Source organism: Channa argus, chromosome 1, assembly GCF_033026475.1.
Source record: "Channa argus isolate prfri chromosome 1, Channa argus male v1.0, whole genome shotgun sequence".
Lineage (NCBI taxonomy): Eukaryota > Metazoa > Chordata > Actinopteri > Anabantiformes > Channidae > Channa > Channa argus.
The window spans coordinates 51,932,169-51,958,557 of NC_090197.1; the positions used below are offsets into that span (position 1 = coordinate 51,932,169).

A 26,389-nucleotide genomic window follows, 5' to 3' on the forward strand; every position below is an offset into this window, starting at 1 on the left:
CAACCTTAACCAGCAGACAGACAAAGCTCAGCTCACCGGTGTAAGGTGGTGGAGACCTGGAAGCAGGTGCTTTATAGGCAATGATATTAACACTGGTCAGAGTTTATATCGTTCACAATGCCAACACAAGATTGGTACAACAGCAAATGGCTGAACTAAATTTTCAGACTATATCTTAGGTGATTTCAACCACTCATCTAAATGTGGAACTACCAGAATACTGACAGCTCATTAAATGTCTCGGCAAGGAGGAGAAAAGACTGGAATGCTGCTACTCTAGCATCAAGAATGCTAATTATTTACTGGCAAGCCACCTGTTAAATCAGTAGAAATGTGGACTGCTAAGGCTATAGAAGACCGAAAGTGATGCTTTGATTACACTGGTTGACATCTTTGAAAGAGAAAATCTGGATGCTGATGCTGTCTCATCAAGTACCTGCTTCTGTGACAAGCTCTGCATTGTTTTTAGGAAAACTTTCACACAGCATTAATAAACTTCAGAGCTGAGCCGAAAAAACTGTGCTCCGACAAAGAGGAGGCCACAAAAATGTTAGTAGAGAGAAATACAAAAGTGCCAAGTATGCGTTAAACAAAGCAGCCAAGGTGGCCAAATACGACTTAAAAGGACAAACTAGAAAATATCAGAGACTCATTTACTTAAAACAACCTCCACAGCCTGCAGTAAGACCCATATGTGGCAAAAGAGCCCAACTCCTTTTATGCCAGATTTGAAAGACAAAGGACATCTTCCCCCTCCTCTACCCCCCAGATACAGTTTACAGTGCCTGTCAGACCATATTTCCCCACACCTAACCCTCATCCACACGCCATCTTCCCTACCACTTAATAATCCCCCTCACTCCCACCTCATATAACCCCACAATGACTAGGTCTTAGGTCAGCAGATTTCTCAAACAGCATTTTTTTTATAAAAATGGGAGCTTTGCTGGTAAAGCAGAGACCAGCTTCATCTATATGCATATCATATAGTGGACAACTCCCTGGGCTCATCCCTTTGTCTGTGACTCAATGTGGGGGGGGACTGTATAACGGCATTTATCTGATCCTCTCTCTCACACATATTCAAAGGGCTTTTATAGGGTTAAGACTTGGTTTAAGGGTGATGGTTACAATTAGTGTTACATAAAAAGTAGGGAAAAATTGGCGGATTGCGAATTTAGATGTGACGATTAAGATTTGTGTAGTATGTATTAGGGTTTTTGGTGGGTGGAACAGGACACTGGGGGTAAAATGTTATGATAAGATCATGTTATGGCATTAGGAAATCAAACTCTTTGACCCTGTGTGCAGTGCATAATGAAATTCATGACCTTAAGGGGAAATAGTGATGCTTTAGATTTGATCTTAAGATCTTAATATTCGATGTATAACACTGCCCTAAACTTTCCTGGTCTTAATGAGTGAAATGTGCAAAATAAATTTCAAGAGCGATAGAGTTGGTATAATTCATGTTTAAAAAAAAAATCAGAGCCAGAACAATTTGAAAAACTTGACGAGTAAAAAATGGACCATTTCTCTATTGGGTTTAACAAGATGTTTAAAAATGTTGTTTGGAAAAAGTAAAAGTAAATATTATAACAAGATTTTGTGTCTAGGAGCAATTGTCATTTATTTTCATTATATTTTACCATATTAAGAATAAAAAAGCAGAGTAAATCTTCTTAAACATAACAATCATCTTTCTCCACTAGTGCTTCGTTAATTTACCTGGAGAATAGAAGCTGCACCATGTCAACTAGTGTGTGTTCAGCTGATTTCCTGAGCAGCTCTGAAAACACAAAAGAGAAACATAATTTTGAAGAATTCACAGAATGAAATAGCAAAGCAAGATCCATTAGAAAGTTTCTGAAAGGCCAGTCCGGACAATGTCAGAGGCTGAATTCTTCTAACATTGTATGTTCATGTGTGAGACAGGCTCAGAACAGTGGCTCTGCATTGAATTCTCTTTTTACAGGGTTGTAATTTCTCACTTTTTATAGTTTGAAACTGTGAGAAAGGTAACAATTCTAATCAAAGGTCAAAGTGGGAGTGGAGCCATATTAGAGTGCGTCATAAGAAGCGGTGGTTCTAATGTTTTGGCCATTTCATACATTTTAAATAAGGTGGTGAAAGATTCTTGTGTGTTACAGCAGTGGTTCTCAAGATCCTCTAAGTTAAATTTGGTGGATATCTTTCAAAGTTACATCGTATTTTTAAAAAATATTTCTTTTTGTTACCCTGAGAGTTCGTTCCTTGTGAACTGAGGCATAAGAAATACATTTTTACTTTTGTCCTTTAACATTTCTCATTATGTCAACTAGACCCCTCAGTTTGTTTCTTACCAAATAATTAATTCACATATAATCATCCGAGATAGGACCAGGTTTCAGACAATTGCAGTCCAAACAAACATGAATACACCTTCTGCATGGTTTAAAATCTGAAACACTAGTTCTCAACTGACATTTAGTAGTTAAAGAGTTGCTGTGAGAAAAAGTCTGTCATCGCCAATTAAAGCCTGTCAACAGGGTACATGCAGAAAATATGTCCTTTGTTCGAACAAAAAGGTTGGTGCAGATATGTTTGTGTGTGTTTCAGATATTGTTGCTGTAATATTACTGTTAATGCATTAACAAATTACTCAATTTAGCTTAGTAATGAGTTTCATACAAGTCTCTTTTCTGAATTGAGGGCCGTGCATTTTGGCCCTGATGTCATTTGCATTCTGGTTGAGTGTTTAACAAAAAGAGACAGACAGAGCAAACAAGAGCTATTGTGACAAACATATGAGACCAGTTTCAAAAACCCAATAATGTAATAATTTTTAGAGACAGGATGAGGGTTAAAAGATTTTATATTTTACAAAGAGAGGTCTCTGCAGAGGTCTGTGCTTTACTGTGTTAAATTTAACAGTATTCAGGAAAAATGGCTTGAACTAAAACACTATAATTCCAATCCCACCAAAATGTGTTATAGTTCCATATCGTTTCTAGTATTGATACACAGTACTATCACATAATGTTCAAAAACGTGTTTAACGAGACTCACCACTTAAGCGCATCTCAAAACAGATTCTGAAACAGGACTGCATGATCTCACAAACAGATTCGTTGGTCAGATGGGCTCCAACTGGTGTCAGCAACAGAGTTCTCAGAACCTGAAACAGCGCAGAACAACTTTAACCCAAAATTCTTTTTACAAGTTTCTAAAATGACTGATTTAAAAAATAATCCAATACTAGAAATGGTGTATTCACATCAATACGGGGCCACTGTCGTCACTAGTTAATAAATACAATACCTGTAGAATTTTCATAAGGACAACTTCATCGCTGGCAGGGTCTGTTCCCACAAATCTAGCATGTGTAACTGCATCCGCCATGTTCTCAATGGCCTCTGCTGCTCCTTCATGGTTAGCATCTGCAAAAAGACAAAAAACACACGTTTTCTCAAAAGGCTGAAAATTTATGTCAGGTAATTATCATTAATAGTTTTTCAAAACACTGTTAGTAGTGGAGCAGTCATGGGGACTGATTTCTATATTTTTATTATTCTTAAACTTCACTCAGTTATTAATGTCACGTATCCTTGGCGTAAACTATATGATTAAATCAAGTGAAACAGTTTAACTCTTTTAAAGGAGCTGAATTAGCTGCTGTATGATCATAGTTGAAGATGTTAGACACACAGAAAATGCTGTACTGTCCAGTTTCAGTAAAAAATAGAAGCTCCTGGTAGTAGAACTCATCTAAACAGCATTAAACACTACAGCCTCCAACATGATCACACAGTTGAATCAGGAAATACTGTCACCTTTATGAGGTGAAGATTTATTAGAGTTGTTCATTTGTGTCTTGAGTGACGGTGTATTTGATAAAAATACAGTAAAGTAGTTGTATCAGATATTATATATATTCCAGCTATTAATTTATACTAAAATAATTATCCTGAGTAGCTGGAGATTGTGATCATGTAGTTACGCACTTAAGGGAAGCTTTCCTAAAGTTACACCAGCAAATTAACTGTGTCAGTAGGGGGTAAAAAACACCATACAAATATTACAGAAACACCAAGAATCGATTTAGAGCATTACCACTGCCACATTCAAGCCAACCAGATCACCTCTATATGGTGCTAACCCCAGCATACACTTCCCTCCCAAAAAGCTCAACTCTCCACACAGACTGTAAATATGTGGCCTGAAGCAGCTAACTGCTGAACAGTTGAAAACAAAGCCTAACTAAATATTTTCTCACTTTGAGGCATCAGCAAAAATCATCCTAAAAACCCTCATCAATCTCCAATATCTACATCCTTACAATGTGGAAGCATGATGGAGTGAAGTGAACCTAAGAAAAGCTCCTGACTCTGATGGTGTGACAGGAAGGGTGCTGAGGGAATGTGTAGGTCAGCTTTCCATCGTCTTCATAAAAGTCTTCAACATATCCCTGTCCGCACCCTTCATACTACTCTTCCTGATGTCATTACCTTGCATTAAAAAAAAAATAAGATGCAATCAGCAGTCTCAGTGATTACCGTCCAGTCGCTCTGTCCCCAAGTAGTGATAATGCCAGTCTCCCACCCTCCTATGATCCCCCAATTTGCCTACAGAGCAAACAGGTCTACTCAAGATGCAATTGATTGCGCTTATGTGCACTTAAGTAACTGAGGTACGCAGAGAAATCAGCTTTCTGTTGTCTGTCGTGTTTGTTTGTGTCACAGCGGAGTAAAAGCGCAGAGGGACAGAAAAGGAAGAAAATAGAAAAAAAATTAAAACAATTTAAAAAATTTAAAAAAAAAGCTGACAAGACAGCCTACAGGACACTGACAAGATACCTTAAAGGTTTTGCCCAGATAAGTAAGACTTAAGCCAGACCAGAGCCGTGTCAGAGAGACAGGGGGATCAGGTAGTTTACATATTCAAACACTGAAGAAAGACTGAGTAGGATTTACACCGAAGACTGAGCCACAGCTTTTGAAGTCTGTAAGCAATCCAAAACCATCATGAGCTCTTTCTGAGGATTGACCACTTTTGAAGTGAGACTGGTCCTTCCACAAGGAGGTTGTTCAGAGAAAGAAATTCTAAGAGTTAAACGAAGAATGCTCATTTCAGGGTCATGCCCAGAAGTTAAAGGAGAGAGAGATCTGTAATTCTCCACAAGTATGGGGGGGTCGAGAATAAGCTCCTTGAACAGTAGGGTAATCTGGGCCTTTTTAAATGTGGTGGAGAAAGTGACTGTTTTGGGAGATGTATTAATCATTTGTTTAATGGCTGGCATTAATGTGGGTTGTAGTTGCTTGAAGGAGGAGGTGATGGGATCCAGAGAGCTGGTAGGAGGGTTAGAAAAGAGGAGAGTGGATGCATCGTCCTCAGCCCAAGTGAAAAAACAAGTAGATTCATGCACTGTTAGATTAAGTTAGCAGGATGACATCATATGATGGAGGGAGCTGGGAGGTGGAGCTGATGCAAAAAGATGCAAGCAGACTCTGATACTCAACAAGAGCAGATGGGGTCTTGGATTTGCACCACTTTCTCTCTGCACTCGTGAGCATGTTGCGTTGTTCATGGTTTAGGTCAGTGAGCCAGGGATTAGGAACTGAGGCACAGGCAGGTCTGGAAGAAAGGGTGTAAAGACTATCCAGACAAGTTGCAAGTGTGGTGCAGAAGCAGTCAGAGGCTGTGCCCTCAAGGGGTAGAGTACGACTGTAGAGGCAAAGGAAAAAAACTCAGGATTGAGAGACCTGAGTTTGCAGTGGAAAGTTAAAAATGAGGTGTGAGGATGTGAAGATCTTGAGAGAAAAACTGTGGGGTACATCAGATTCACACAAGTGTGTGCCAGCCTTAATATTTTCATGTGTAAAAATGTTTAATTTATTTGATTATTTATTCTATTTGTCACAAAATGAACCAGATTTAGCGTAAACGTTTAGCGTGAACAATTGTATGGGAAACACAATCAACTTATTTCACTTTTAATGATTTGTTGTTTGCAACTAGAAAAGGCAATTTCTGAGGAAATAATGTGGGAGACCTGTTAGATGCAAGAGAGACACCGATTGGTCAGAAGATGCTGAGAGTTAACAAGTTTGCACGTTCACGTACGTAAACATTAAAGGCTTCATGAGGTCCAAAAAGACAAATACTGTCAATGCAGAGAGAATAAAGAGACAATTAAGGGCATTAAATAACTAAACCTTACAATGTGGCGAAAGAAGCTCCTGGGAGAACCCTGGACCAACTTGAAGAAGTACGGACTACAGCCTAGAGCCGCTTTACAAGACAAGCCAACTATCTCATCCGGAGGGCAAGAGATGAGTCAGAGCTTAGAGACACGCTCATAAAGCTTTCTGTTGAGACAACAAGGGCCATCGAAGCCGATGATGAATACAGAACTGGTTTGTTGGTAGACATGAAGTCTAAATCTAATGGTGGTACTGAGGTACAGCTAAGTCAACTCGAGTTTGAGTCTGAGAAGGTCTCCATCCAATGTGAAGTAAGGTTTGATGAGGTGAAAAAGTTTGTTCAAGCCCACCTCTGGGTAAACTATGCGTCAGCAGAAATGATAGAATCTGAATATGCATACTCCATTGTAGTAGACAGAGTTAACTGCGAAGCCTATGAGATGCATTTAACACTTCTGGAGAAGCTGATTATGGAATCTGTGGAAACCCTTTCAAATTGGCAACCATGGATTCCCCACACAGAGAAAACCGACTTCCAGAAACAACTTAGGAAGTGAAAGGCAGCTAAAATCCAGGTAGCACCCAAGTCTCACTCATTGATGATTCCAGTTCATTTGGTGTGGAACAGTAGCCAGATGTTCAAAGCAGTGTGCATGAATGATCTGCTCTTAAAGGGTCCAGAAGTACTTAATCCCATCAGAGCTGTGCTCAGAGGGTTGGGGTGAGGAGTACGTGTAGCACTTGGATAAAAAAAAATTATTTACAACTCGGTGTAGCTGAAGGAACGAGAAGTACAGCTCCACAGGTTTGTCTGGAGAGACAGAGAAGATGAGGAGGTAGAAGAATATGCCATTAGTCAACATTGGTGAACATCCTGCTGAATGCATAGCACAGTTAGCAATGCAGGAAACTACTCGGCTGCAAAGGGTTTTTTGACCTGCTTGAGGCACGCTGAGTCCTGGAGAAGGACTCCTGTGTGGACGACATACTCACATCCAACAACAGCAAAGAGAGGCTAAGAACCTTGAAACAAGAAAGTCAGCTTAGAAAAGCTAAGCGTTAAAAATAAAGACAAAAACCACAGGTACTGGGGGAACTGGTTGAGAAAGATGAGCGCTATATGATGACCTCAATTAACTTTTCAAAGAGGCTGGGAGAAGATGCCATTAAACTGTTTGAGGAATATGCTGAGCTCCACAGAGGTCACCAGCTGAGTGGCAGGGAAAATAACATTTCCCAGACAACAGTGAAAAGTCTTACGGAGCTGTGATGTAACGCAGGTGAAAAACACATGGAGGCACAGATGTAAGAAGAGTTGAGTCCATGGCAAAGGTAACACCACTAGACCAAAGAGGTTATGCAGTCAAGGCTGAGCTTTGTGGTGCTGGTTTTGTTGGTATAATCTCAAAATACTTTGAAATACTTAATTAGTTTTTTAAAGCAATATTTATGAAAATAGCACAGTTAACATTGTCTTTCATAATTGAGAGGCTTAGCAGGGGTATTCTGTTATATAAGCCATCAGCATAAATACCCTGTTAGAAGAGGGACATCCCAGAGGGCTTTAATTGAGACCCCAGTGAGACATGGGGGAAATTATTTGCGAGCAATAATTAGATCTTAATAATATTCAACTTGCTTTACTTGACTGTTACATGGAAATTACCAACCAAAGCTGCTGCATGAGGAATAAACATGCACAATATTTTGTGTGTAATAATAGAACCTTTATTATTCTTTTGCCCCTATGCCTGAAAACGGTTCTAGGGGAAACACTGTTTATAGGATTTAGTTTTCTTCATACAGTGTATTCACATTTTTAGACTCCCTTCACTTTTTTCAATTTTGTTAGAAAAGTTTGTAAATTCATTAAAAACAGAAACTGAATTATAACTTTAGCCTAGTATGAGTGTTCAGAGCTTTTGCAACAACTTGAAATTTAGCTCAGGTTCCTCCCATTTCTCTTGAGTGTCGCAGAGATGTTTCTACACCTTGACTGGAGTCCACCTGTGCTAAATTAATTTAGGTTAATGTTAATTTAACAGCTCAGATGCCTTCGTAACTGCAATGAAACATTTAAAAATACATTTTTGCCTGTCATGTAGACATGGCAGGGGCCTGGATGGGATGGCGGCTGCTTGCCTCTAACCTTGTAGGGAAAACACCACTGTCATCAATTAACCACATTTAAAAACAATTCTTACATTTGTTAAACCAATTTAGAGTATTTATTTATTTGTTGTTGTTTTAAATTAAAACAGAATTTATTCAAATGTTGAACAAAATGCCCTTAATTCTATTTATTTGCCTCTATATGGTTTAATTTTAATCACCTATGGAATTTCTGTTACTCCTCTTAATAAAGTCGCTAATCCTTTTTTGAATGAACTTTGCCGTCCATCCTTTTCTACACAGATAAACAAAAGCAATTCTCAGGCTGAGGAAAAGTTTGGAGTCCTGCTTTGGTTGTTGTTACCAACACCATGTTAAATGCTCTCTGTTACAGATGTGGGTGGGATCTCTATCCATGGTGCTGAGCATCACATCATCAACACAGAAAGCCACAGTTTCTTTTAGCTCAACAAACTGCTTCATGCTTAACAAATACATATGACACAACAACATATCCTTCTTTTAGGCAGATGAAATCTATGTGTTTATATTCCATATTTTGCTTAAACAACCAGAGTCTTAAGTCATTAAGTAGTTAATAAAATTGGACAGAGTGTACATTGCTTTTCAAGATATTAATTTTATTAAGAGTAATAGAGATGCATAAGAAAGATACAGATGTAGGTTTATGATTACGTGAAAATGGAGACTTCTTACCAATAAGGCCATAGGAAAGAAACTTGTTGACGGAGGTTAGGGCGAGACCTGTAATTGGTCCAGTGGTGTCCTCAGAACGTACCACTTCTAGAAAGGGCCGCAGGAAAACATTGGGCTCAACATCTGACAGTTCTAAAGACAGAGAGACACACAACAATTAGTCATGTAAACAATTGTGGAAATCAATCATATCATAACCAAAAGGTTATGTCCAGTACAGTATTGGTACAGTTACAAGATTTTTTGCGATTTTCTTGTAAATTTATGGACATTGTTATACACACTCAACTATCTTCAGAAGGTCAAAGTAAGTGGACCAATTAATATATTTGTAAATATGTCTTATTTAAATTTCTTTAGTCATTGAATGAAAAACCCTTTGTCTGGGCAAACGATTAATTTTATTAAAAAAGCACTTTACATTTGTTGGTAAATTTCAAAGTACTACACGAGTAGATTAAGAGCAAGAATAAAACATAAAAAAAAAACATATAAAACAAAGTAAAATAAAAGAAGGTAGAAGTCCCATTAATGCACTTTTCTGAACACAAAAGTCTTTGACTGTTTTTTGACACAGTCTACAGTCTGTGGTTCCAGAGCCGTGGAGTGGCGGCTGAGAAAGCTCGGTCCCCCATTGTGTGAAGTTTGGTCCTCGAGGGACAGGGACGGTATGCATCTGTGGAGCAAAGGTGTCTTTTTGTGGACTGTGTTTTGAGGAGTTCTTTACAATGTTGTGGGGCTTTTCCATGGATACACTGGTGGGTAAGTAGACGGAGTGTATATTCATTATTAAAGGTGTCATGGTAGAGCTGCTGTATTGAATTTCATTACATTGTACAGGTGTAACTCAAAGTGTATGTGGATGTAAAACTTCCAAAATGTAATCAATTCATACTTGACTCCAACTGGAAATTTACTAAATGGCCCAGAGCGGTTGTCCACCAATCCCACAGTTGTTGGTTCGATCCCCGGTTCCTCTGGTCATATGTTGAAGTGTCCTTGAGCAAGACACTGAACCCCAACTTAGTTGCTCCCGGTGAGTGTTGGCCAGCTGCATAGCAGCTACCGCACAGGTCTGAGTGTGTGTGATTGTGAGTTGGAATGTGTGAATGAGAAGCAGTGTAAAGCGCTTTAAGTACCAATAGGTAGAAAAGCGCTATATAAATGCAGGAAATATACCAGGGAAGCAACAATACCATTAGGATTATGATTTATAAGCTCCACTCCAGATAAAAAAAAAAAATTGAAAATAATAAGTACAAGAGAGTGAACAACCAATTACCAAACGTGCATGACTACAACAAATTAACCCGCAATTTCCAAATTCCCAGCAGCTTGCTTAGAAAACAATGAAAATATTTAAAAAAAAATGTCAACTTACTGCCAGGTGCTCAATTTCAAAATAATTTTTGTTTGTCCTTTGCTTGAACCTTTTTCTTTTTGTGTTTGAATGTTTTGTTTAAATATGCTGTTGAAAGGGCTGCATTTCAAGACTGCACATACAGTTATTACCACAATAGACATTGTAATTTGAATGGGGCTTTTGCAAGTTCATGGTATTGGCTCCAGTGAATCATCAAGGCCTTCGAACCCGTCCCAATAAATTCTAATCACAGAAATAATGAAAATCAAAATCATTTAATGATGTAAGTCCAGGGTGGCAGTGGCACAGTTGGTAGACTGGCCACCGACGGTCTGAGGTTTGGGCCCTGCTCTTCCCGACCACATGTCGAAGTGTCCCTGACGAAGACCCTGAACCCCCAACAGCCCGTCCCCAGCCGCACTGTGCCGCTCCTGAGCGCCAGTAAAATTGGGGAGTGTTGCGTCAGGAAAACTGTGCTAAATCAACATGCAGACCTATAATCGGCTTTGGTGACTCTAAATTAAGGACAAGTCAAAAGGAAAAAATAAAAATAATAATAAAGCAAAATTTAAATGGCCGAAATCCCCAATGCAGTATAACTATATACACTATTTCACTGACTTTTTACATGGTTTTAGTAATCACATTCTGAAAATCTATTTTGTGCTAAGAAACAAATCAGCAATTTTGCTTTCCATTGACTTGAACCAAAATAAAAGTAAAAATCTGCATCTTCAGAAAGTGAGATAGTTCTCGATCCTATTTATTTGTGCATCAGCTGCCATAAAAGTTTTTAAAGAAGGTTTTAGTGTCCCATTACTTTAGAGTATGAAAAAGCATGTAGTAAGGGTAGAAGGACAGTACTCAATAGATCCTGATGAAGAGTTCTTCAGAGGTGATCAGCCTGTAAGTCCGATGGCTGCATTCCAAAAGACAACAGATTGGAAAACTCAATTGTGTTTTATTGATCCGGCTGAGCGTCGGTGAACACAGGGCTGACTGGAGCACGCTGTCCAGGGCCACCAACAATTTTTTAAATAAAGTCTAAATACAGCTTCTCTACTTCAACTCAATCTCTGAGGCTTGTGGTGTGAAGTGAAATAAATAAATAACTGCTGAGGCCATAGAGGTGAGGCAACCATTTTATAACCAGGTAGACCTCTGGCTGAAATTGACCAAAAACAGGATTAGAGTAGCTCAACCTGCAGTCGATGTTGCCACAAAAAGGCTGGTAGGTTTGGTAGATAAGTCCTGATTTACAAGTGCAAAGAAGTAAAATTCTGTTTAATTGGTAAAGAAACAAGCAAACAAATATATATATTTTTTTTATTTTGTAAACAGGTAGATGGAATGACAACTAATATATATGTGTGTGTGTGTGTGTGTGTGTGTGTGTGTGTGTGTGTGTGTGTGTGTGTGTGTGTGTGTGTGTGTGTGTGTGTGTGAAACGAGCCCATTACGATTCACCATGAGCTTAATCCTATCCCCCTTAAGCATGCTGGAGCTTCATCCTTCGGCTTGGAGCTACAGTGAGGGCATCCAGCCATGTGTGGATTACTTCTCTAAATTATCCTTCCAAAGAGGGAATGGGAGGGGAACCTTTGCCCTCAGGAGAGCACCTAGAGATGAAGCTGGCTCAACACAAAAAGCAGAAGCAGTCTTTAACACATGCACATCTATTGCCACTGGAGCAGAAAAGGCTTAGAATACAGGAAGCAACAAGCAGGAGAAACTGAGCTTCAGATACACGTCCATTGCATTCAGCCATATGGAATCAAAGGCCTGAGCCAGTGACAGCTGCCATTCATTGTTAATGAGAGCTACACTTGCAAATACGCTTTGACATAGATAGAGCAACAATCAGGATCATATCAATTTCAGTAGAAATCAAAGCAGTGGCAACACCTGTTTACAAAACTGATGTTTTTTTGTATCGGTAAAAATTAAGGGCCTCATTTTGTTTTATATCTGCAAAGTCACAATGAATTCTTCTTAGTATTTTTCTTCTTTTTATTTAAAATAAAATAAAATAATAAATTTCGTAATATTAATTACTGGGTAAGGTTTGGTTCCCTTGCAGAGGGAGGGGTCCAGGTTTAGTTTGTTATGAAGTTATGTGACTAATTAGGGTTTGCAGTTAGCACAACTTACAGACAGCTGTTGTTTTAGCAAATCTATAACAATTAGCGATTAGATCATCTCACATATGTTTGCAATCAGAGCAGGCAAAGCTGACGTTATTGTTTCATGGTAATGTTTGATAGGAGTTTTAATTAAATACAATACAAATACTAGTATTTTCGCACATAACCAATGCAGACCATTATTTTATAGCATTTTATCTATTTGAATATAGGTCGTTTCTCCTTCCTCTTATACACTCTCTCTATATTTTGCACACTCTCATGAATACACCACATTCAATTCATGCCCTTACATCCCTTTGTTTTGTATGTGTTTGGTATTTATACTTTGTTTTCCAAAAACCGGCTGCATTCCAACACTGCTGTCTGTGCAAAAGACCAGTTGTGTTGGTCACTTCGACATGTGACCGGAGGAGCCGGGGATTGAACCAACAAATACGAGATTGGTGGACAACCGCTCTACCTTCCTGCACCACACTTGCCACTTTCCACTTTCTGCCTGGTCTCTTATCCACCTTTTGTATATGTTAGCAACTTAGTTAAGTAATCACTATCTGCTATAAAGACGCTAACGCCAAAAGGTGACTACGTGCACACAACAGTTTAATTTAATTGAGTCTACATCAATACACATGTGCTACTCAATCTGTGAACATATTCTGACTGAATCCTGGCGTCTCGTTAATAAAAAGCAGAGAGGTATAGAAAGAACGAATGTGAACAATATATTACAGTGTTGTTATTCTTTGTTCTGTCATGTCTTTACAGTATTAAACATGTAAATGTTCAATATTTGGACATGTAAGAAAGTGTGCAGACAGCAGATCATAAAGACAGACCTCAGCACATGTGAGAGTACAGTGTACTCAACTCTCAATTCCGGCACACAAGCTTTCAATGAAGATGGACAATATAAAATGACACATTTTATAAGGTGCATTGAGGCAGGGAGAAGCAGAAATCAGCAGATGAAGGAGGGGTGAATCTCCCCATCTTTGAACAATTGTGTGGCCTACAACCAAGCACTGATGGTTATTGATCTAGACCTCTTCAGCTGCTAAAATTAAGAGTCAGGTTCCCTGGTTGAAATGCTGAGGCTCCTAGTGTTGAGTGAGCCAATGCCTTAACAAGTCCAGCAAGGTTAAATAAAATCCAGTGAGAATTTTGTGGTTGATCTGTAGAACAAAGTATACACAAGTACTCTTATCCATCTGTCAGGAGAAGTTTGATCAATGTCAGACTCTCCTTAGCCCTTGGCCCCCACTCTTGTTTCATTCTTCTTTTCTGCCCTTGGTCCCTACATTCCTCTGAATGAAACCGACATTTGCGGAAGGGGGGCAATTAGGACTGAAGAATGCAACGGAGCTCCATGTGGCCATTTGAATCAGCCACAGTGGTATTTTATAGTTGCTTGGAACAATGCTTGTGTGGAATCTAAACAGGCAATTTGAAAGCCCTTGAGAAATTAAAACTTTTCCAAATGCTTGAAAGGACAACTGTAATGGCTACTACAGGATAGAATTTCTTTAAGGGCTACATGGAGTATAATTTGCATTTATAAGAACACTTCTACTGAATTGATAAAATAGGAAGACCAGCTAGAAAAGGACCAATGCCCTTACATGCATTTATACTAAGCTCCTAAATTTTAATTAATCACTGGATTTCCTAAAGTATTTATGAAGAAATCTTGAAAAAAAGTAAAAAATGCATTGGATATTTTCTTAGAGAATATACAATGGTAATTAAACTGCCTTTAGATGAACTATAACTTTTAGCTTTTAATATTTAATACAGCACGAGTGTTATGCTTCCAGGACACCTGCCCACAGAAGAATAGCTTTTAAAATACCCAAGTTAAATTAATTGCCAGTCTAGACAATGTAAAGATATAAATCTAAATCATTCACTGCAAATGCTTTACTACTCGGTAAAGCTTGATTTATATTTATTCCAACAATATGGGAAAATAATGGGGCGGCTGTAGCTCAGTTGGTAAAGGCAGTCGTCCACGGACCACAGGTGAGTGGTTCGATCCCCAGCCCTGGCTATATAAGTCGAAGTGTCACTAGGCATGACACTGAACCCCTAACAGCCCATTCCCCTCCCCAGCTGTGCAGTGGGAAGGAAGGGTTGCGTCAGGAAGGGCATCCGGCGTAAAAACTGTCCCAAATCAACATGCGGACAATGATCCACTGTGGCGACCCTGAACTCACGGGATAAAGCCGAAAGGAAAAAAATAAAAAATAAATAAAATATGGGAAAATAATGGATTTGCAATTTTTATTAGAGCACTATTGCGATTGCAATATGTACATTTTTTCAACAGCTTTCTTCTGAATTGCAAACGTTGTCAAGGTTTCAGCTGATTAGCCGCTTTCTCACACAAACAGTACAGTTTACATACAGCAAACTTTGACTACGAACTCTTCTCTTATTATCTAGAATCAGCAGCATTTCATGAACAACATGTTTAATGATCTTGAGCAACTTCCAAGAAATGTCACATGTTGCAGCCGCTGCAACAACTAATTGGTTCACTCGAGACTTCTCGAGATGGTTCATGACCACCTCAATTCATTCTGTGGTCATGAACCATCTCTGCTTTTGCATTCATTTTGCCTAAAAGTAACTTCTATTAGCACTAAATCAATATTATCTACTCAGTTTCAGCATTAAACAAAAAACACATTACATTAGTTCTCATTTATTATCCCAGACCCTGGTATATGCTTTGTTTACATCACTATTGGGTCATTATTCCTGCCATTTCTTCCCTGTAGCTCTGTACCTGCATCAGATGAAGTGAAAATGAGAAGGATCTGTGCTGTGGTATCTGGACTATTTACTGGTTCATTTGAACTTCTGAACACTTAGGTTTTGTGTTATATACCAGAAACGTGCTTAAGAACCTACAATGTTAATTTAAAATGTCTTCTGTTGCCTTGTCTTCTGTAACCTTAACTTTAAGCTAGAAAGTAATGGCAACTAACTAAAAGTAAGCTTTTAATTTAACTTTATATTAAACATTTTTGGCAGTAAATATGCCCCTAACCCATTTTTCTACTTTCTCTAGGGATTGGTAAGTGCTTATTTACAGTGTAAAGATGTTAATAGTAAGTTCATTTTACAAGGCCCTGCTTAGACATGTGTCTTGCAGGTCCAGTAAGAAGTTAAAGAAGAGAGGCCTAGAACAGTGACTAGATAAAAGGCTTATATGACATATTAGAAACATTTAATTTTCCTGTCTTCAAATCCATACTCTTTTATTCATTGTCTTACCTTATTAGTTTTGTTTGTTGATTGTTTTGTATAGTGTCCTTAAGTTTTTGCAAAAGGCACCTATAAGTAAAATACATTATTATTATTATTATTATTATTATATTTCAAAAGTCATTTTATTCTAGCTTTGTATTGTCAAAAAGTGCATGATATCTTTAACTACCAGCTGATTTGTGTCACATTCAAAAGCCCACAAGTTTATAGAGTGTTCAGCAATCACAGTTCACAATCAGCAAAAAGATGTCATATTGCTTTTTTCCTTCATGGATAATGGAGTAAAAAAATTATCAATTTTTCCAGGAATGGAAAACTAGACAACAAATTTCCATATTTTCGAGTACACATGGTTTTGGCACAAACTTTTTTATTTTTGGTTGAGCAAAGGACTAGAAAAATGTTTATTTCTAAAGATGGTGCTTGAGTAACTAACTATATAAGAGAATAGGGATCTAATATTAATGAGAAGACAAATGAAGACCAGATACAATCTACTTTTTTCTGTCCATGGAGTAATACTGGGTTGCTGGTGCTACTTAGTCAGTTGTTTGGAGAACTCAGATTGACATGAGCAAACTTATAAGTGAGCAGACTTTGGTTTCTGCTTGTGAGCCACTTGAAGGTTCGAAATTCTCCTCTGTTTTAATCTTGCATTTCCACATAATTCTTGCAATTCAGTATAAATATTTTCTGTAAAAATGTCAGAGGCCTACAGTCCACAGTTAGTTTTGGACTTTCATTCAGTCAGGAGATTAAGGCTGTGAAACTGATATTGTTTATTGGGGTAAAAGACAATTACTTTCAGCAAAATTGTCTTTTAAACAAAAAAGAGACAGAGAGGCAGCAGGTGCATTAAAACTGCATGACTTCATTACCAAACCTTCCTAGGGCTGGAGACTGCCAGCCACTGTACTAGTTTGCACCTGTTATCCTGTACATAATATTTATTTTCTATGCTGCATGCTTTGCACAAAGGCCACATTATTCTGGTTAGAAACTGGCTGTGACCCAACATTCACTTAATGTGCTTCACAGCCTGCCGTCCCACTTTGTGATAGATGGACATACTTTATGCTCAGTGTATTTATAAATAATGGATCTCTTATAATGCTCAATTTGAAAATCTAATAGAGTGCACATACAAATTTCAGAAAAAAAGTGTGTTTGGATGTAGTGTCACAGTAAAGTGCCCTTTAGATAAGGCAGAATCGTATTATCACCTCTATTTCCAGAAAAAAAAACAGTCAGAAGTAAATCATATTCCCATGATAATGTGAGCATCAGTGTCTTGGTTAAGACGCTAGAGTGGTAAAATGTTCTGCACTTATATAGCACTTTTCTACCTATTGGCACTCAAAGTCCTGTACACTGCTTCTTAATCACCCATTCACACTCACACTCACACACTGATGGGGGAGCTGCTATGCAGCTTGCCAACGTTCACCGGAGCAACTAAGCTGGGGTTCGACACGTGACCAGAGGAGGCCAGAGATCGAACCAACAACTGTGGGATTGGTGGACGATCGCTCTACCTTCCTGCGCCACAGTCGCTCTGGATCTTGGTTATTGGGTAATGATGAAGAGAGATGATGAAGGGGGAGTCATAAATTTGGGGTAATGTGGTGTGAAGGACTTAATGTTGGGTAGAGAACAGGATTGAGCTTTGGATAGCATCCTTTTAGCAGGTTACACTAACACACATACAGAGTGTAGTAATAAAGGAAAAACTGTGAAGTCAATGAGAAACACAAAACAACATTTATATACATACACACACATACATACACACATGGGTTAATGTTAATTCTGTACTTTTAATTCAATTTCTTTCTATCTATCTATCTATCTATCTATCTATCTATATATATATATATATATTTTTTTTTTTTTTTTCACTCTACAGAGTGGATGTTTTTGGTGTTTTTTTGTTCCTTATTGTTTTAGTGTTATTGTTCTTGCTTATCATTGTGTTGCTGTACCAAATCAATTCCCCTTCTTGGGAATCATCAAGTTTTATCCTCATAATAAGCTAATCTGAAGGATCTCTGTCAGGATTGTTTCATTATTACTACCTTAAAATGCCATTTCGTCGGGCTACACCAGACCAAGACACAGATGGTCATGCAATGGAACCAGTTTACAAAGATTGCAACAGCTTTTGCAAACCACAGCAGAATTCCAAGGGTCAAAAAGATACAGAATGAATAAAACAAAATATAGCTGGATAGAAGTTCATGAGAAGAAGATGACAAAAAGAAAAGATACAATTCTGTAGAGCATAGATGTGGGGCTCTAAGTGTTTGTGTATGTGTGTGTTGGGAGTTAACACACTTATTTGTTTCACCTGCTACACTCCTTCAGCTCATCACTAATGGCATTCCCATGGGGAATGGGGTAGGAAAGATTTCAGAATCCACATGCTGTACAGACCACTACCACAGAGGCTTACAATACAACTGCAGTCTGCCAGGATTACACATGGCCACAGCTTGGTACCTGGTCGAGGCAACAGTGGGAACAAAAATAGGCAACTAACATCTGAGTACAACAGTGTTGTGTAAAACCTTAAAAAACAAAAATCTTCATGTAAACAAGGGAGGGCAGTGGATGTAGGACGGGCAGTGAAATTTGGGCACAACACTAACAAAAACGGCTCACAGATCCCTTGGTATCTACCTGCGTGACGTTAAAAAGAAGATTGGTCTTGAACACAGCATCACTAGATGTAAAAATATTTTTTGTCTGTCATGTAAGCATGGTGGGGGGAGTCTATGGCACGGTGGGCCAGCATGCTTGTACCAATATAAGGGAAACACTGACAGAACTATCTCACCTCACACCATTTAACAGCAACACACACTCCAATCATTTATTTTGTGTAAAGTTTATGCAATTTAAAGTACATTTTGTTGTATGTACTTAATGTTGCAGAAATGAACTAATATAAACTAATTTGACAGTTAATTAGAGACAATACCTCGTTTCATATCAATACCTCACTGCACAAACAGAACAGTTCCCAAGTGAAATATCTCTAAAGCTTAACGATATCACAGCCACAGCCAATATTCTCAACATTATAGTCATTAACTCATCATAACTGAGCAGCTTAACTCTCAACATTACTTTCACTGATTGTGCTACAGCTGATCTTTCAGGTTTGTTAAGGATGCTCATATTGTCAGCCTGGAAATCATCACATTACCTGACACTAAAAGAGTTTGTGTGTGATATGAATTGAATCTAGTAAATATATTTACAAGAGTGAGATATTTTTTACAGTATAGAATTTCATATGAAGTTAATTTTATAGCTGCCAAAGCTGCCAAAACATTGTCACCTTTTGTGATTGTAGAATGATTGTAGATTGTCTTGGGTTTTTTTCTAAACATGTAGGAGCTTTGATAAGGAGAGAAGGGGGTCAGGGAAGAGCCCAGTTGTTTCATTTAACACAGCCACAGCCCCCCCCCCCCCCCCCCCCCCTCCTTTGAATCTAGCCATTCACATCATTTACAACACAGCTCATGAGTAATAATAGGCTTATATCAATATACTTAGGTATGATGCTGCTTTATACCCACTAAGCACTGACAGCAAATCCTCTGTGTGTGTTTAATAATTAGCAGTAGTTAGGTGGGACAGCTTAGTCTGAAGTCACGTAATGACTGTATTATATGCCACTGCATTAAGGGTGATTAATACTAATCTTTGGTGTTTTAGTTTACACTGGGTTGTTGGCGTGCGAGGGTCCTGTGTGTTCCCCTGCTTTGTTACCAAACACAGAGAAATATATTACAAACTGCTTGGCCAAGAAAAAGGTTTTCTTAATTCTACTAACAGCGCTCAAAACTCAAAAAGAAAAAAACAGTGCAAACAGGAACTAAAATGTAAGATTTTTTTATGAACTTTTCAAATGTTTAGTAGATATTCTCTTGAACTTATCTTCATGTGAATAGGTGCTGTGAAACTCTCCTGTGATCTGACAGCAAGGCGGAGATTTTCATTTCTGAAGGTTTTTGATCAAGGCTTGCAAGTTTTTCAGTTTCTCATTTAGTGTTTAAGTTGAGGAGGAGAACTACCTGAGGGCAGTGCAAAGAGCCAAACAGAGCAGGAAAGTGAGGCCTCAGATCAGCAGGATGAATTATATTCAAGTTTCATGCTACTAGCTTCATTTCAGCAGCCCTACAAATGAACTTGTCTGTCTTAAACTTTCTTTATCCACTCTTACTCACCTCGTCTGCAGGGGGGGGAGAGCAGATCCCTTTATGTGAAGCCTGTGTGAACTCTTCTCTTAGTATTGTAGGGTTAAAAACAACTACATTAATCCCAGTCTTTTGCAATTTCAAAATTGTGTTTTGTTAAATTGCAATATCGATTTGAAAGAGATTAATCGCTCTCCGAATATTAGGTGCAAGTAGCTGGTAGAAAATAAGGTCCGCGCGAAAGTGAGTAGGCTGTTTATGTGTAAAAAAACTCTAACGTCATACAATCGATCATTTTTATTCTTCTCCTATATACAGATTGACACTACAATATAATTGTAATCGTTAGACTGTGGAGTTTTGGCACAAATATTTGATAAACCTAGATCGAATAAGTGTCCTGCAATGCACAAAATATTTTCACCATGTAAACACTTTATCTCAAGATATACTGATATGCAAACAGGTGACATTCTGCTTCAAATAAGACAAGGAACTGTGACATGTTTTATATCACATCAAATACAGACCTGTATAGATAGATTATTTTCATAATTCTGCACTAAAGTAACGACATACATTGTACATGGATGTTGGTTATAACTCTTATTTTGGAATGTATGCACCTCCCCCACACCACACACAACCCAGTTCTGCCATCAAGAAGGATGTTGAAGGACATAATACTTTTACAAGAACAAGCATGTCACTGAATCAAACTGGGTCCTTTCAGAGAGTAAAATCTTAATTCCTTCAAAATATGATATGATTTCCTATATAGAAACATATATTTAATTATATTAGTTCTAGCAAAGGACCAATGCATTGTATGTTTTTAATATAACTCTCGTTTAATAATAGCTCTTTCCAAAAAATCCTATACAAACCATGGTGTCATTTAAACACTCTATATGCAACAGGTGACCTCTCTATTGGCAACATATGGTGACTGAACAACAGAGTTTTACAGGGGACATTTCTAAATACTGATGCCACACTGGCTCAATAGCAAGGAAACATTAGAGCGTATCAGGTTTTTCCCCATTGGGGCACTGAATTGAGTGACTGGAGATGACCCATGCTGGCTTAACAAACCAAGGCGACAACTGTCATAAATGACTCCCCTGTGGGTCTAAAGGTCTGTCGTACTAGAAACGGCGTCAGGGAAATTAAAAGGATTCCAATACTGAGGCTCTGCTAGAATTCTACTTTTACAAGGTTATAATTTCTCAGTTTTAGGTTGAAACTGCAAGAAAGGTTTATTATTGAGGTCAAAGTTGGTAGTGAAGTCATACTGGTCAACATTCTAAGAAGAGGCGGTTTTAAAGTTTTGGCCACCTCATGGTGATGTAAATGTATTAAGTATATTTAATTTATCTTATTATTTATATATCTATGTACTACAGTAAATGAAAGATTTTAATACGAATGGTCAATCCCCTTAGAACAACCTCTTAACCATTGCAGCCTTCCATGACATCCAAGTTTTTTAATTTTTCTTAGCGTATCAGCAGGAAGAAAAAAAAATGAGTTAATTCACTGCTGTTCACATGGCTGCCCATTTCCACTGATGTATAAAGTGCACTTCCCTGGGGCTTGCTGTTTGTCATAAACCATCTCTCATCACATAATTTAACCAACTTTGTTGCCAGAAAGAGAAAAAAGGGGAATACAAATACAAGTTAATAAAGGGTTCTTTGAGGCTATTACTGAGGCTGTCTGCCATGAAGCTGGTAATTCTAAACCATGCTGAGATAGGTCCCATTGTCTGCATGAATTCATGACTACATTTTGTATTAACAGGTGAACACAGGTGAAGGTATTAGTAAACACATTATCTTGTGGTCTGCTAGTACAACAAAATGTAGAGCAAAAGTGTAGACTGTACAGCAGGACTTAAAGTTATAATAATTCGAATTATAATAAGTTAAGTTATAACTTATATATATATTAATATATAACTTATAGTTATAAATTAAGTTATAATTTAAGTGAGCTTTTTAAACATGTAGATAAATTCTTTGCCCTAAAGTTGGTTTCTGCAGTGCAATGTGTCTCCCTCTCATCAAGCTTGTTCTGCATACGCAAGGCTGCGCCTATCCAATCTGACTGGCATCAGAGCCATGGAATGCTGAAGTCCACATTTTTCCCATTCAGCAAGAAAAAACGGCCTTTCAAAGCCAATCAGCTAGAAATGTTGCTTTGTTTTTATTTTTGACTGAACTTCCTGGAACCTATTATGGAGCTGTCAGGGATGTATATTTAGCTATCGCAACACAGGGCCTCCTCGCCCCCTTGCGCCACTGGTCATGTCACCTCTGATAAACAGAAAAACAACTGGTTATCCTTTTTGTCACCTGTAAAGAAAAGGGCATAGGATGTGTGTCTGTGGGTGTAACAGACACCGTGTATGTGGTAAACACAAGCGTTCTGTTGACATCAACAGAGAAATGCAGGAGAATCCTGGCAGAAGTAAAAAGAGCTTTAATTTATAAAAGGATGTGGAATAGACTGGGGCTCTTTTGCTGGGTCTAGGGTTGATAGATTAAACACCTTTTACAGCATGAAGACTTCAGAACACTTCTGAGCAAGTACAAATAATAACATTGACGGCTTATTTGCAGATATAAAACCCTTTACCAAAAACACAGCGCAGAAAAGAAAATAATTGCCTACAAACTTTTTAAAACAGTCCTACAATATGCAGGTTTGGCATTATATCATAGATTTACAGGTAGTAAAGATGTGGGAAATAAACACAGGAAATATGGCCAAGATATAAAAATCTCTATATTTGCAAGTACAATAATTTTTTTTATTTCTATGTGTACTCCAGATAAACATGATTTAAAAGCAGAGTTGTGACCTATATGGTGTTTCCCCCAATAACTATATGCCATATGTGCAGCACCATTACCAACAGCGTACACAGTAGCTGTTGGTTATGGTTATGCATTATTATGTATTACATAATAATATGTATCCACTGTTACTTCCTTAATAGAAGGACTTGCACACAAAAATCCCACAACATGCCCGGATTATCTTTTACTCCACTATACAACTTTGGTTCCTGTCCTAAAGCACTCTCACAAGAACTGTGTTAGGTTTTACAGCACCGTGTAAAAAAAAAAAAGCAATAACCCCATCCACATGCATAAATACTGCCACTGCTGAACACTTGCAGAAGGTCCAGTACTACATGCTTCTCAGCTCTAGTCTTTGCAGTGTGTTCTAAGGCTTATTGTGGGCCATTACAAAGCTGATGTAACCCAGTGCAGCAGTTGGTCGGCTTGGTGTGTCACAGACCCTAACCCAAATCTCAAAATCTGAATAAAATCCACCCACTATTTTAAATGCACCCTTGCTCTTGTCCTGACATGCAGCATTGAAAATGAAAGCACCAAGTAAAAAATACATTTACAGTCCTACTCACCATTACTGGCACCCATGCAGTTTAACTACATAATGTGAAATATCTACCACACCATGCAGGACTCCAGGTGTAGGCTGTGCAATGATGCCCGAGACAATCAAGCACATAACAGATGAGTTCAAGAAGCGGGCAGGCAGGGCATGCTTGGAATCCTATAAACAAGTGACTGGCATATTGTACGGAAACATCTGTGCAGAATACAGGCTGGAAGGTCCTAGGTCAAATTGGAAATACCTCCGAAAGTAGTAGTAGAGAATGACGAACCTAAGATCCTGTGGGACCACCAGATAAAGACCAACGACCTGGTAATAGCTACCAACCCGACATAGCAGTAAAGGAAAAACTATGGAAGTAGAATAGTAGCAAAATTAATGGGGTCTTCCTCCATGATGGGGATCATCATCATGGAGGATGGATTACTGAGGCTCCGCACAACTGCACCTTATAAACTGGTGATAACCAACCAGGATAAAACTGGCAATAAGTTAGAAGACACACTGTACAGTACAGCCTATAACTTGTCCAGTCACACATTTTTATTGTTTTGCCTGTGTGGTTTATCATATTTATCATGAAAGGAGATTAAAGCACTGGCTTTAGGGTCGTTAATTTGACATAACTCTGGCCTCTAGTACTACAGTGAGGAACCTTGGAGTTATCTTTGACCAAGATTTGGCGTTTACGTCACATATAAGACAAATCTCTAGAACAGCCTTCTTCCACCTACGGAACATTGCCAAAATTAGGAGCATCCTGTCTCAAAGTGATGCCGAAAAACTGGTCCATGCAATTGTTACCTTTAGGTTGGACTACTGTAATTCCCTACTTTCAGGATGCCCCACTAACTCCCTAAAGAGCCTGCAATTAATCCAAAATGCTGCAGCAAGAGTGCTGACTGGAACTAGCAAGAGAGATCATATCTCACCTTCACTAGCTTCTCTCCATTGGCTTCCCATTAAATCTAGAATAGAATTTAAAACCCTGCTTCTTACATATAAAGCTCTGAATGGTCAGGCTCCATCATATTTAGAAGACCTCATAGCACCATATCATCCCAGCAGACCACTTCAATCTCAGAATGCAGGCCTACTTGTGGTTCCCAGAGCTTCCAAAGGTAGAATGGGAGGTAGAGCCTGTGGAACAAGCCCCAAGTTCAGAATCGGGAAGCAGACACCCTCTCTACTTACAAGTCTAGGTTTAAAAGCTTCCTCTTTGATAAAGTTTATGCTTATAGTTATGCTGCTATAGGCTTGGACTGCTGGGGGACCCCACCCCCCGACGCACTGAGCTTCTTTCCTCCTTTTGAGCCTCTCTCCTCTCACCCCACAATTGTCACCATTATATGACATTAACTTTGTGTGTTTCTTCCATTAAAGGAAGTTTTTCATCTCCACTGTTGCCTAGGGCCAAGGGGTAATTGTTGGGGTTTCTCTCTCCATCTTTATAGTCTTGACTTTATTCTGTAAAGCCCCTTGAGATGACTTTGTTGTGAATTGGCGCTATATGAATAAAGTTGAATTGAATAGAACAGATGAACGTGTTATTAGATGTTAAGTACCGGCAGAAATTATAAACACTTATTGTATAAACACAAATTGTAGTCCTGAAGAGCCTCCCACAGGGAAAGAGGTTGAGCAGTCTATGGGAAATCCTGCTGATGTGGATGGGGTCATGTGTGCGCCCGTTCTCCCTTCTGAAGTCCACAATGAGCTCCTTAGTCTTGGTGGAGTTGAGGAGTAGTTTATTGTCTGTGCACTATGCCAGCAGCCTTGCTTGCATTGATCCGGCTCAATGCAGCATAGACATCTGTGGAGGTGAGGGTGAGTAGCTATTGGTCTGCAGAGGAAGTGGTCTCGGTTGCCATCTCCTTGTTGTCCTGGTTGAAGCAGGCATAGGATTGATTTAGCTCATTGAGGAAGGAGACATCTGGAGCTTTCAGCAGGAGTCGCACCTCCTTGTTCATCCATGGCTTCTGATTAGGGTGCGTGGTGATCTGTTTCTGTGTTGTGACCCTGTCAATAGTGGCAGTGATATATACAGTCCAGCACAGAGGAGGTATAGGTGTTAATGTCAGTATGAGAATCACAGATAGCCTGGCAGGCAAACATACTCCAGTCTGTGAAATATGTCCAGAAGTATGGAGTCTGTCTCTGCTGGCCACACTTTGATGGTCTTTACTAATTTCAAACATTGGACAAGTGGTAAGTACTGACTGTCCCAGGTGGGTGAGGGGGTGGCAGTGTAAGCTCCAGGAATGTTTGTGTAAACATGGTTGAATATGTTGTTTAATCACATAATCAAACACATGAGTGGGTATGAAATTGTGAGTGTGAATGGGTGAATAAGAAGCAGTGTAAAGTCCTTTGAGGGCCAATATGTAGAAAAGCGCTATATAAGTGCACAACATTTATCATTTACCATCTGCCTTCAATCTGCCCGGGGTGTGTGGCATCCGGCTAGCTCAATATCGTTGTCGGGTACCACACCATGTAACCAAGTTTCAGTTAAGATCATGACATTGCAGTCTGTAAGTCTCTGACTGTGGGTGATGTGGAGCCACATTCCATCCATCGTATTCACCAATGACATTAGTGAGGAAAATATGGAATGCAATGTTAACTGTAGCTTAACTTTTAACTTCACCCACCATTATTTATGATCTTAATGCCGACTGCGTGCACTTCTGGCTGGCTGGCCACAGTGCGTAGCCTCCAGTGTTTTGAGTTGTAGATTGGCGATAAAACAGGTGGAGAACCATAGAAAACAAGCAATAAAAATACTGCAAAACTGCAAAAACTGTAGAGATGCCAGAAGAAAATCCCCAATCTAGGTGTGCAAAGCTTGTCGTGTCATATGCAAAAAGACTCAAGGCTGTAATTGCTGCCAAAGGCGCTTCAACAATATACTGATTAAAGGATCTGAGTACTTAAGTGCATTAAAAAAAAATTTTAACA

The 26,389-nt window shown here is 38.7% G+C and overlaps 1 protein-coding gene across 5 annotated transcripts in view; it reads right to left on the reverse strand.

The window, feature by feature from the left end:
- The window catches only part of gbf1 (golgi brefeldin A resistant guanine nucleotide exchange factor 1), a 96,067-nt gene that overhangs the window by 45,019 nt on the left and 24,659 nt on the right, over positions 1–26,389 (reverse strand). For all 5 annotated transcript variants that reach the window (XM_067475716.1, XM_067475735.1, XM_067475726.1 and 2 more), the window contains exons 4-7: positions 9,012–9,143; positions 3,301–3,419; positions 3,049–3,157; positions 1,729–1,789 (exon numbers count right to left, since the gene is read on the reverse strand). In XM_067475716.1, coding sequence (XP_067331817.1) covers positions 1,729–1,789; positions 3,049–3,157; positions 3,301–3,419; positions 9,012–9,143 — 421 coding nt within the window. The remainder of the gene's footprint in view (positions 1–1,728; positions 1,790–3,048; positions 3,158–3,300; positions 3,420–9,011; positions 9,144–26,389) is intronic.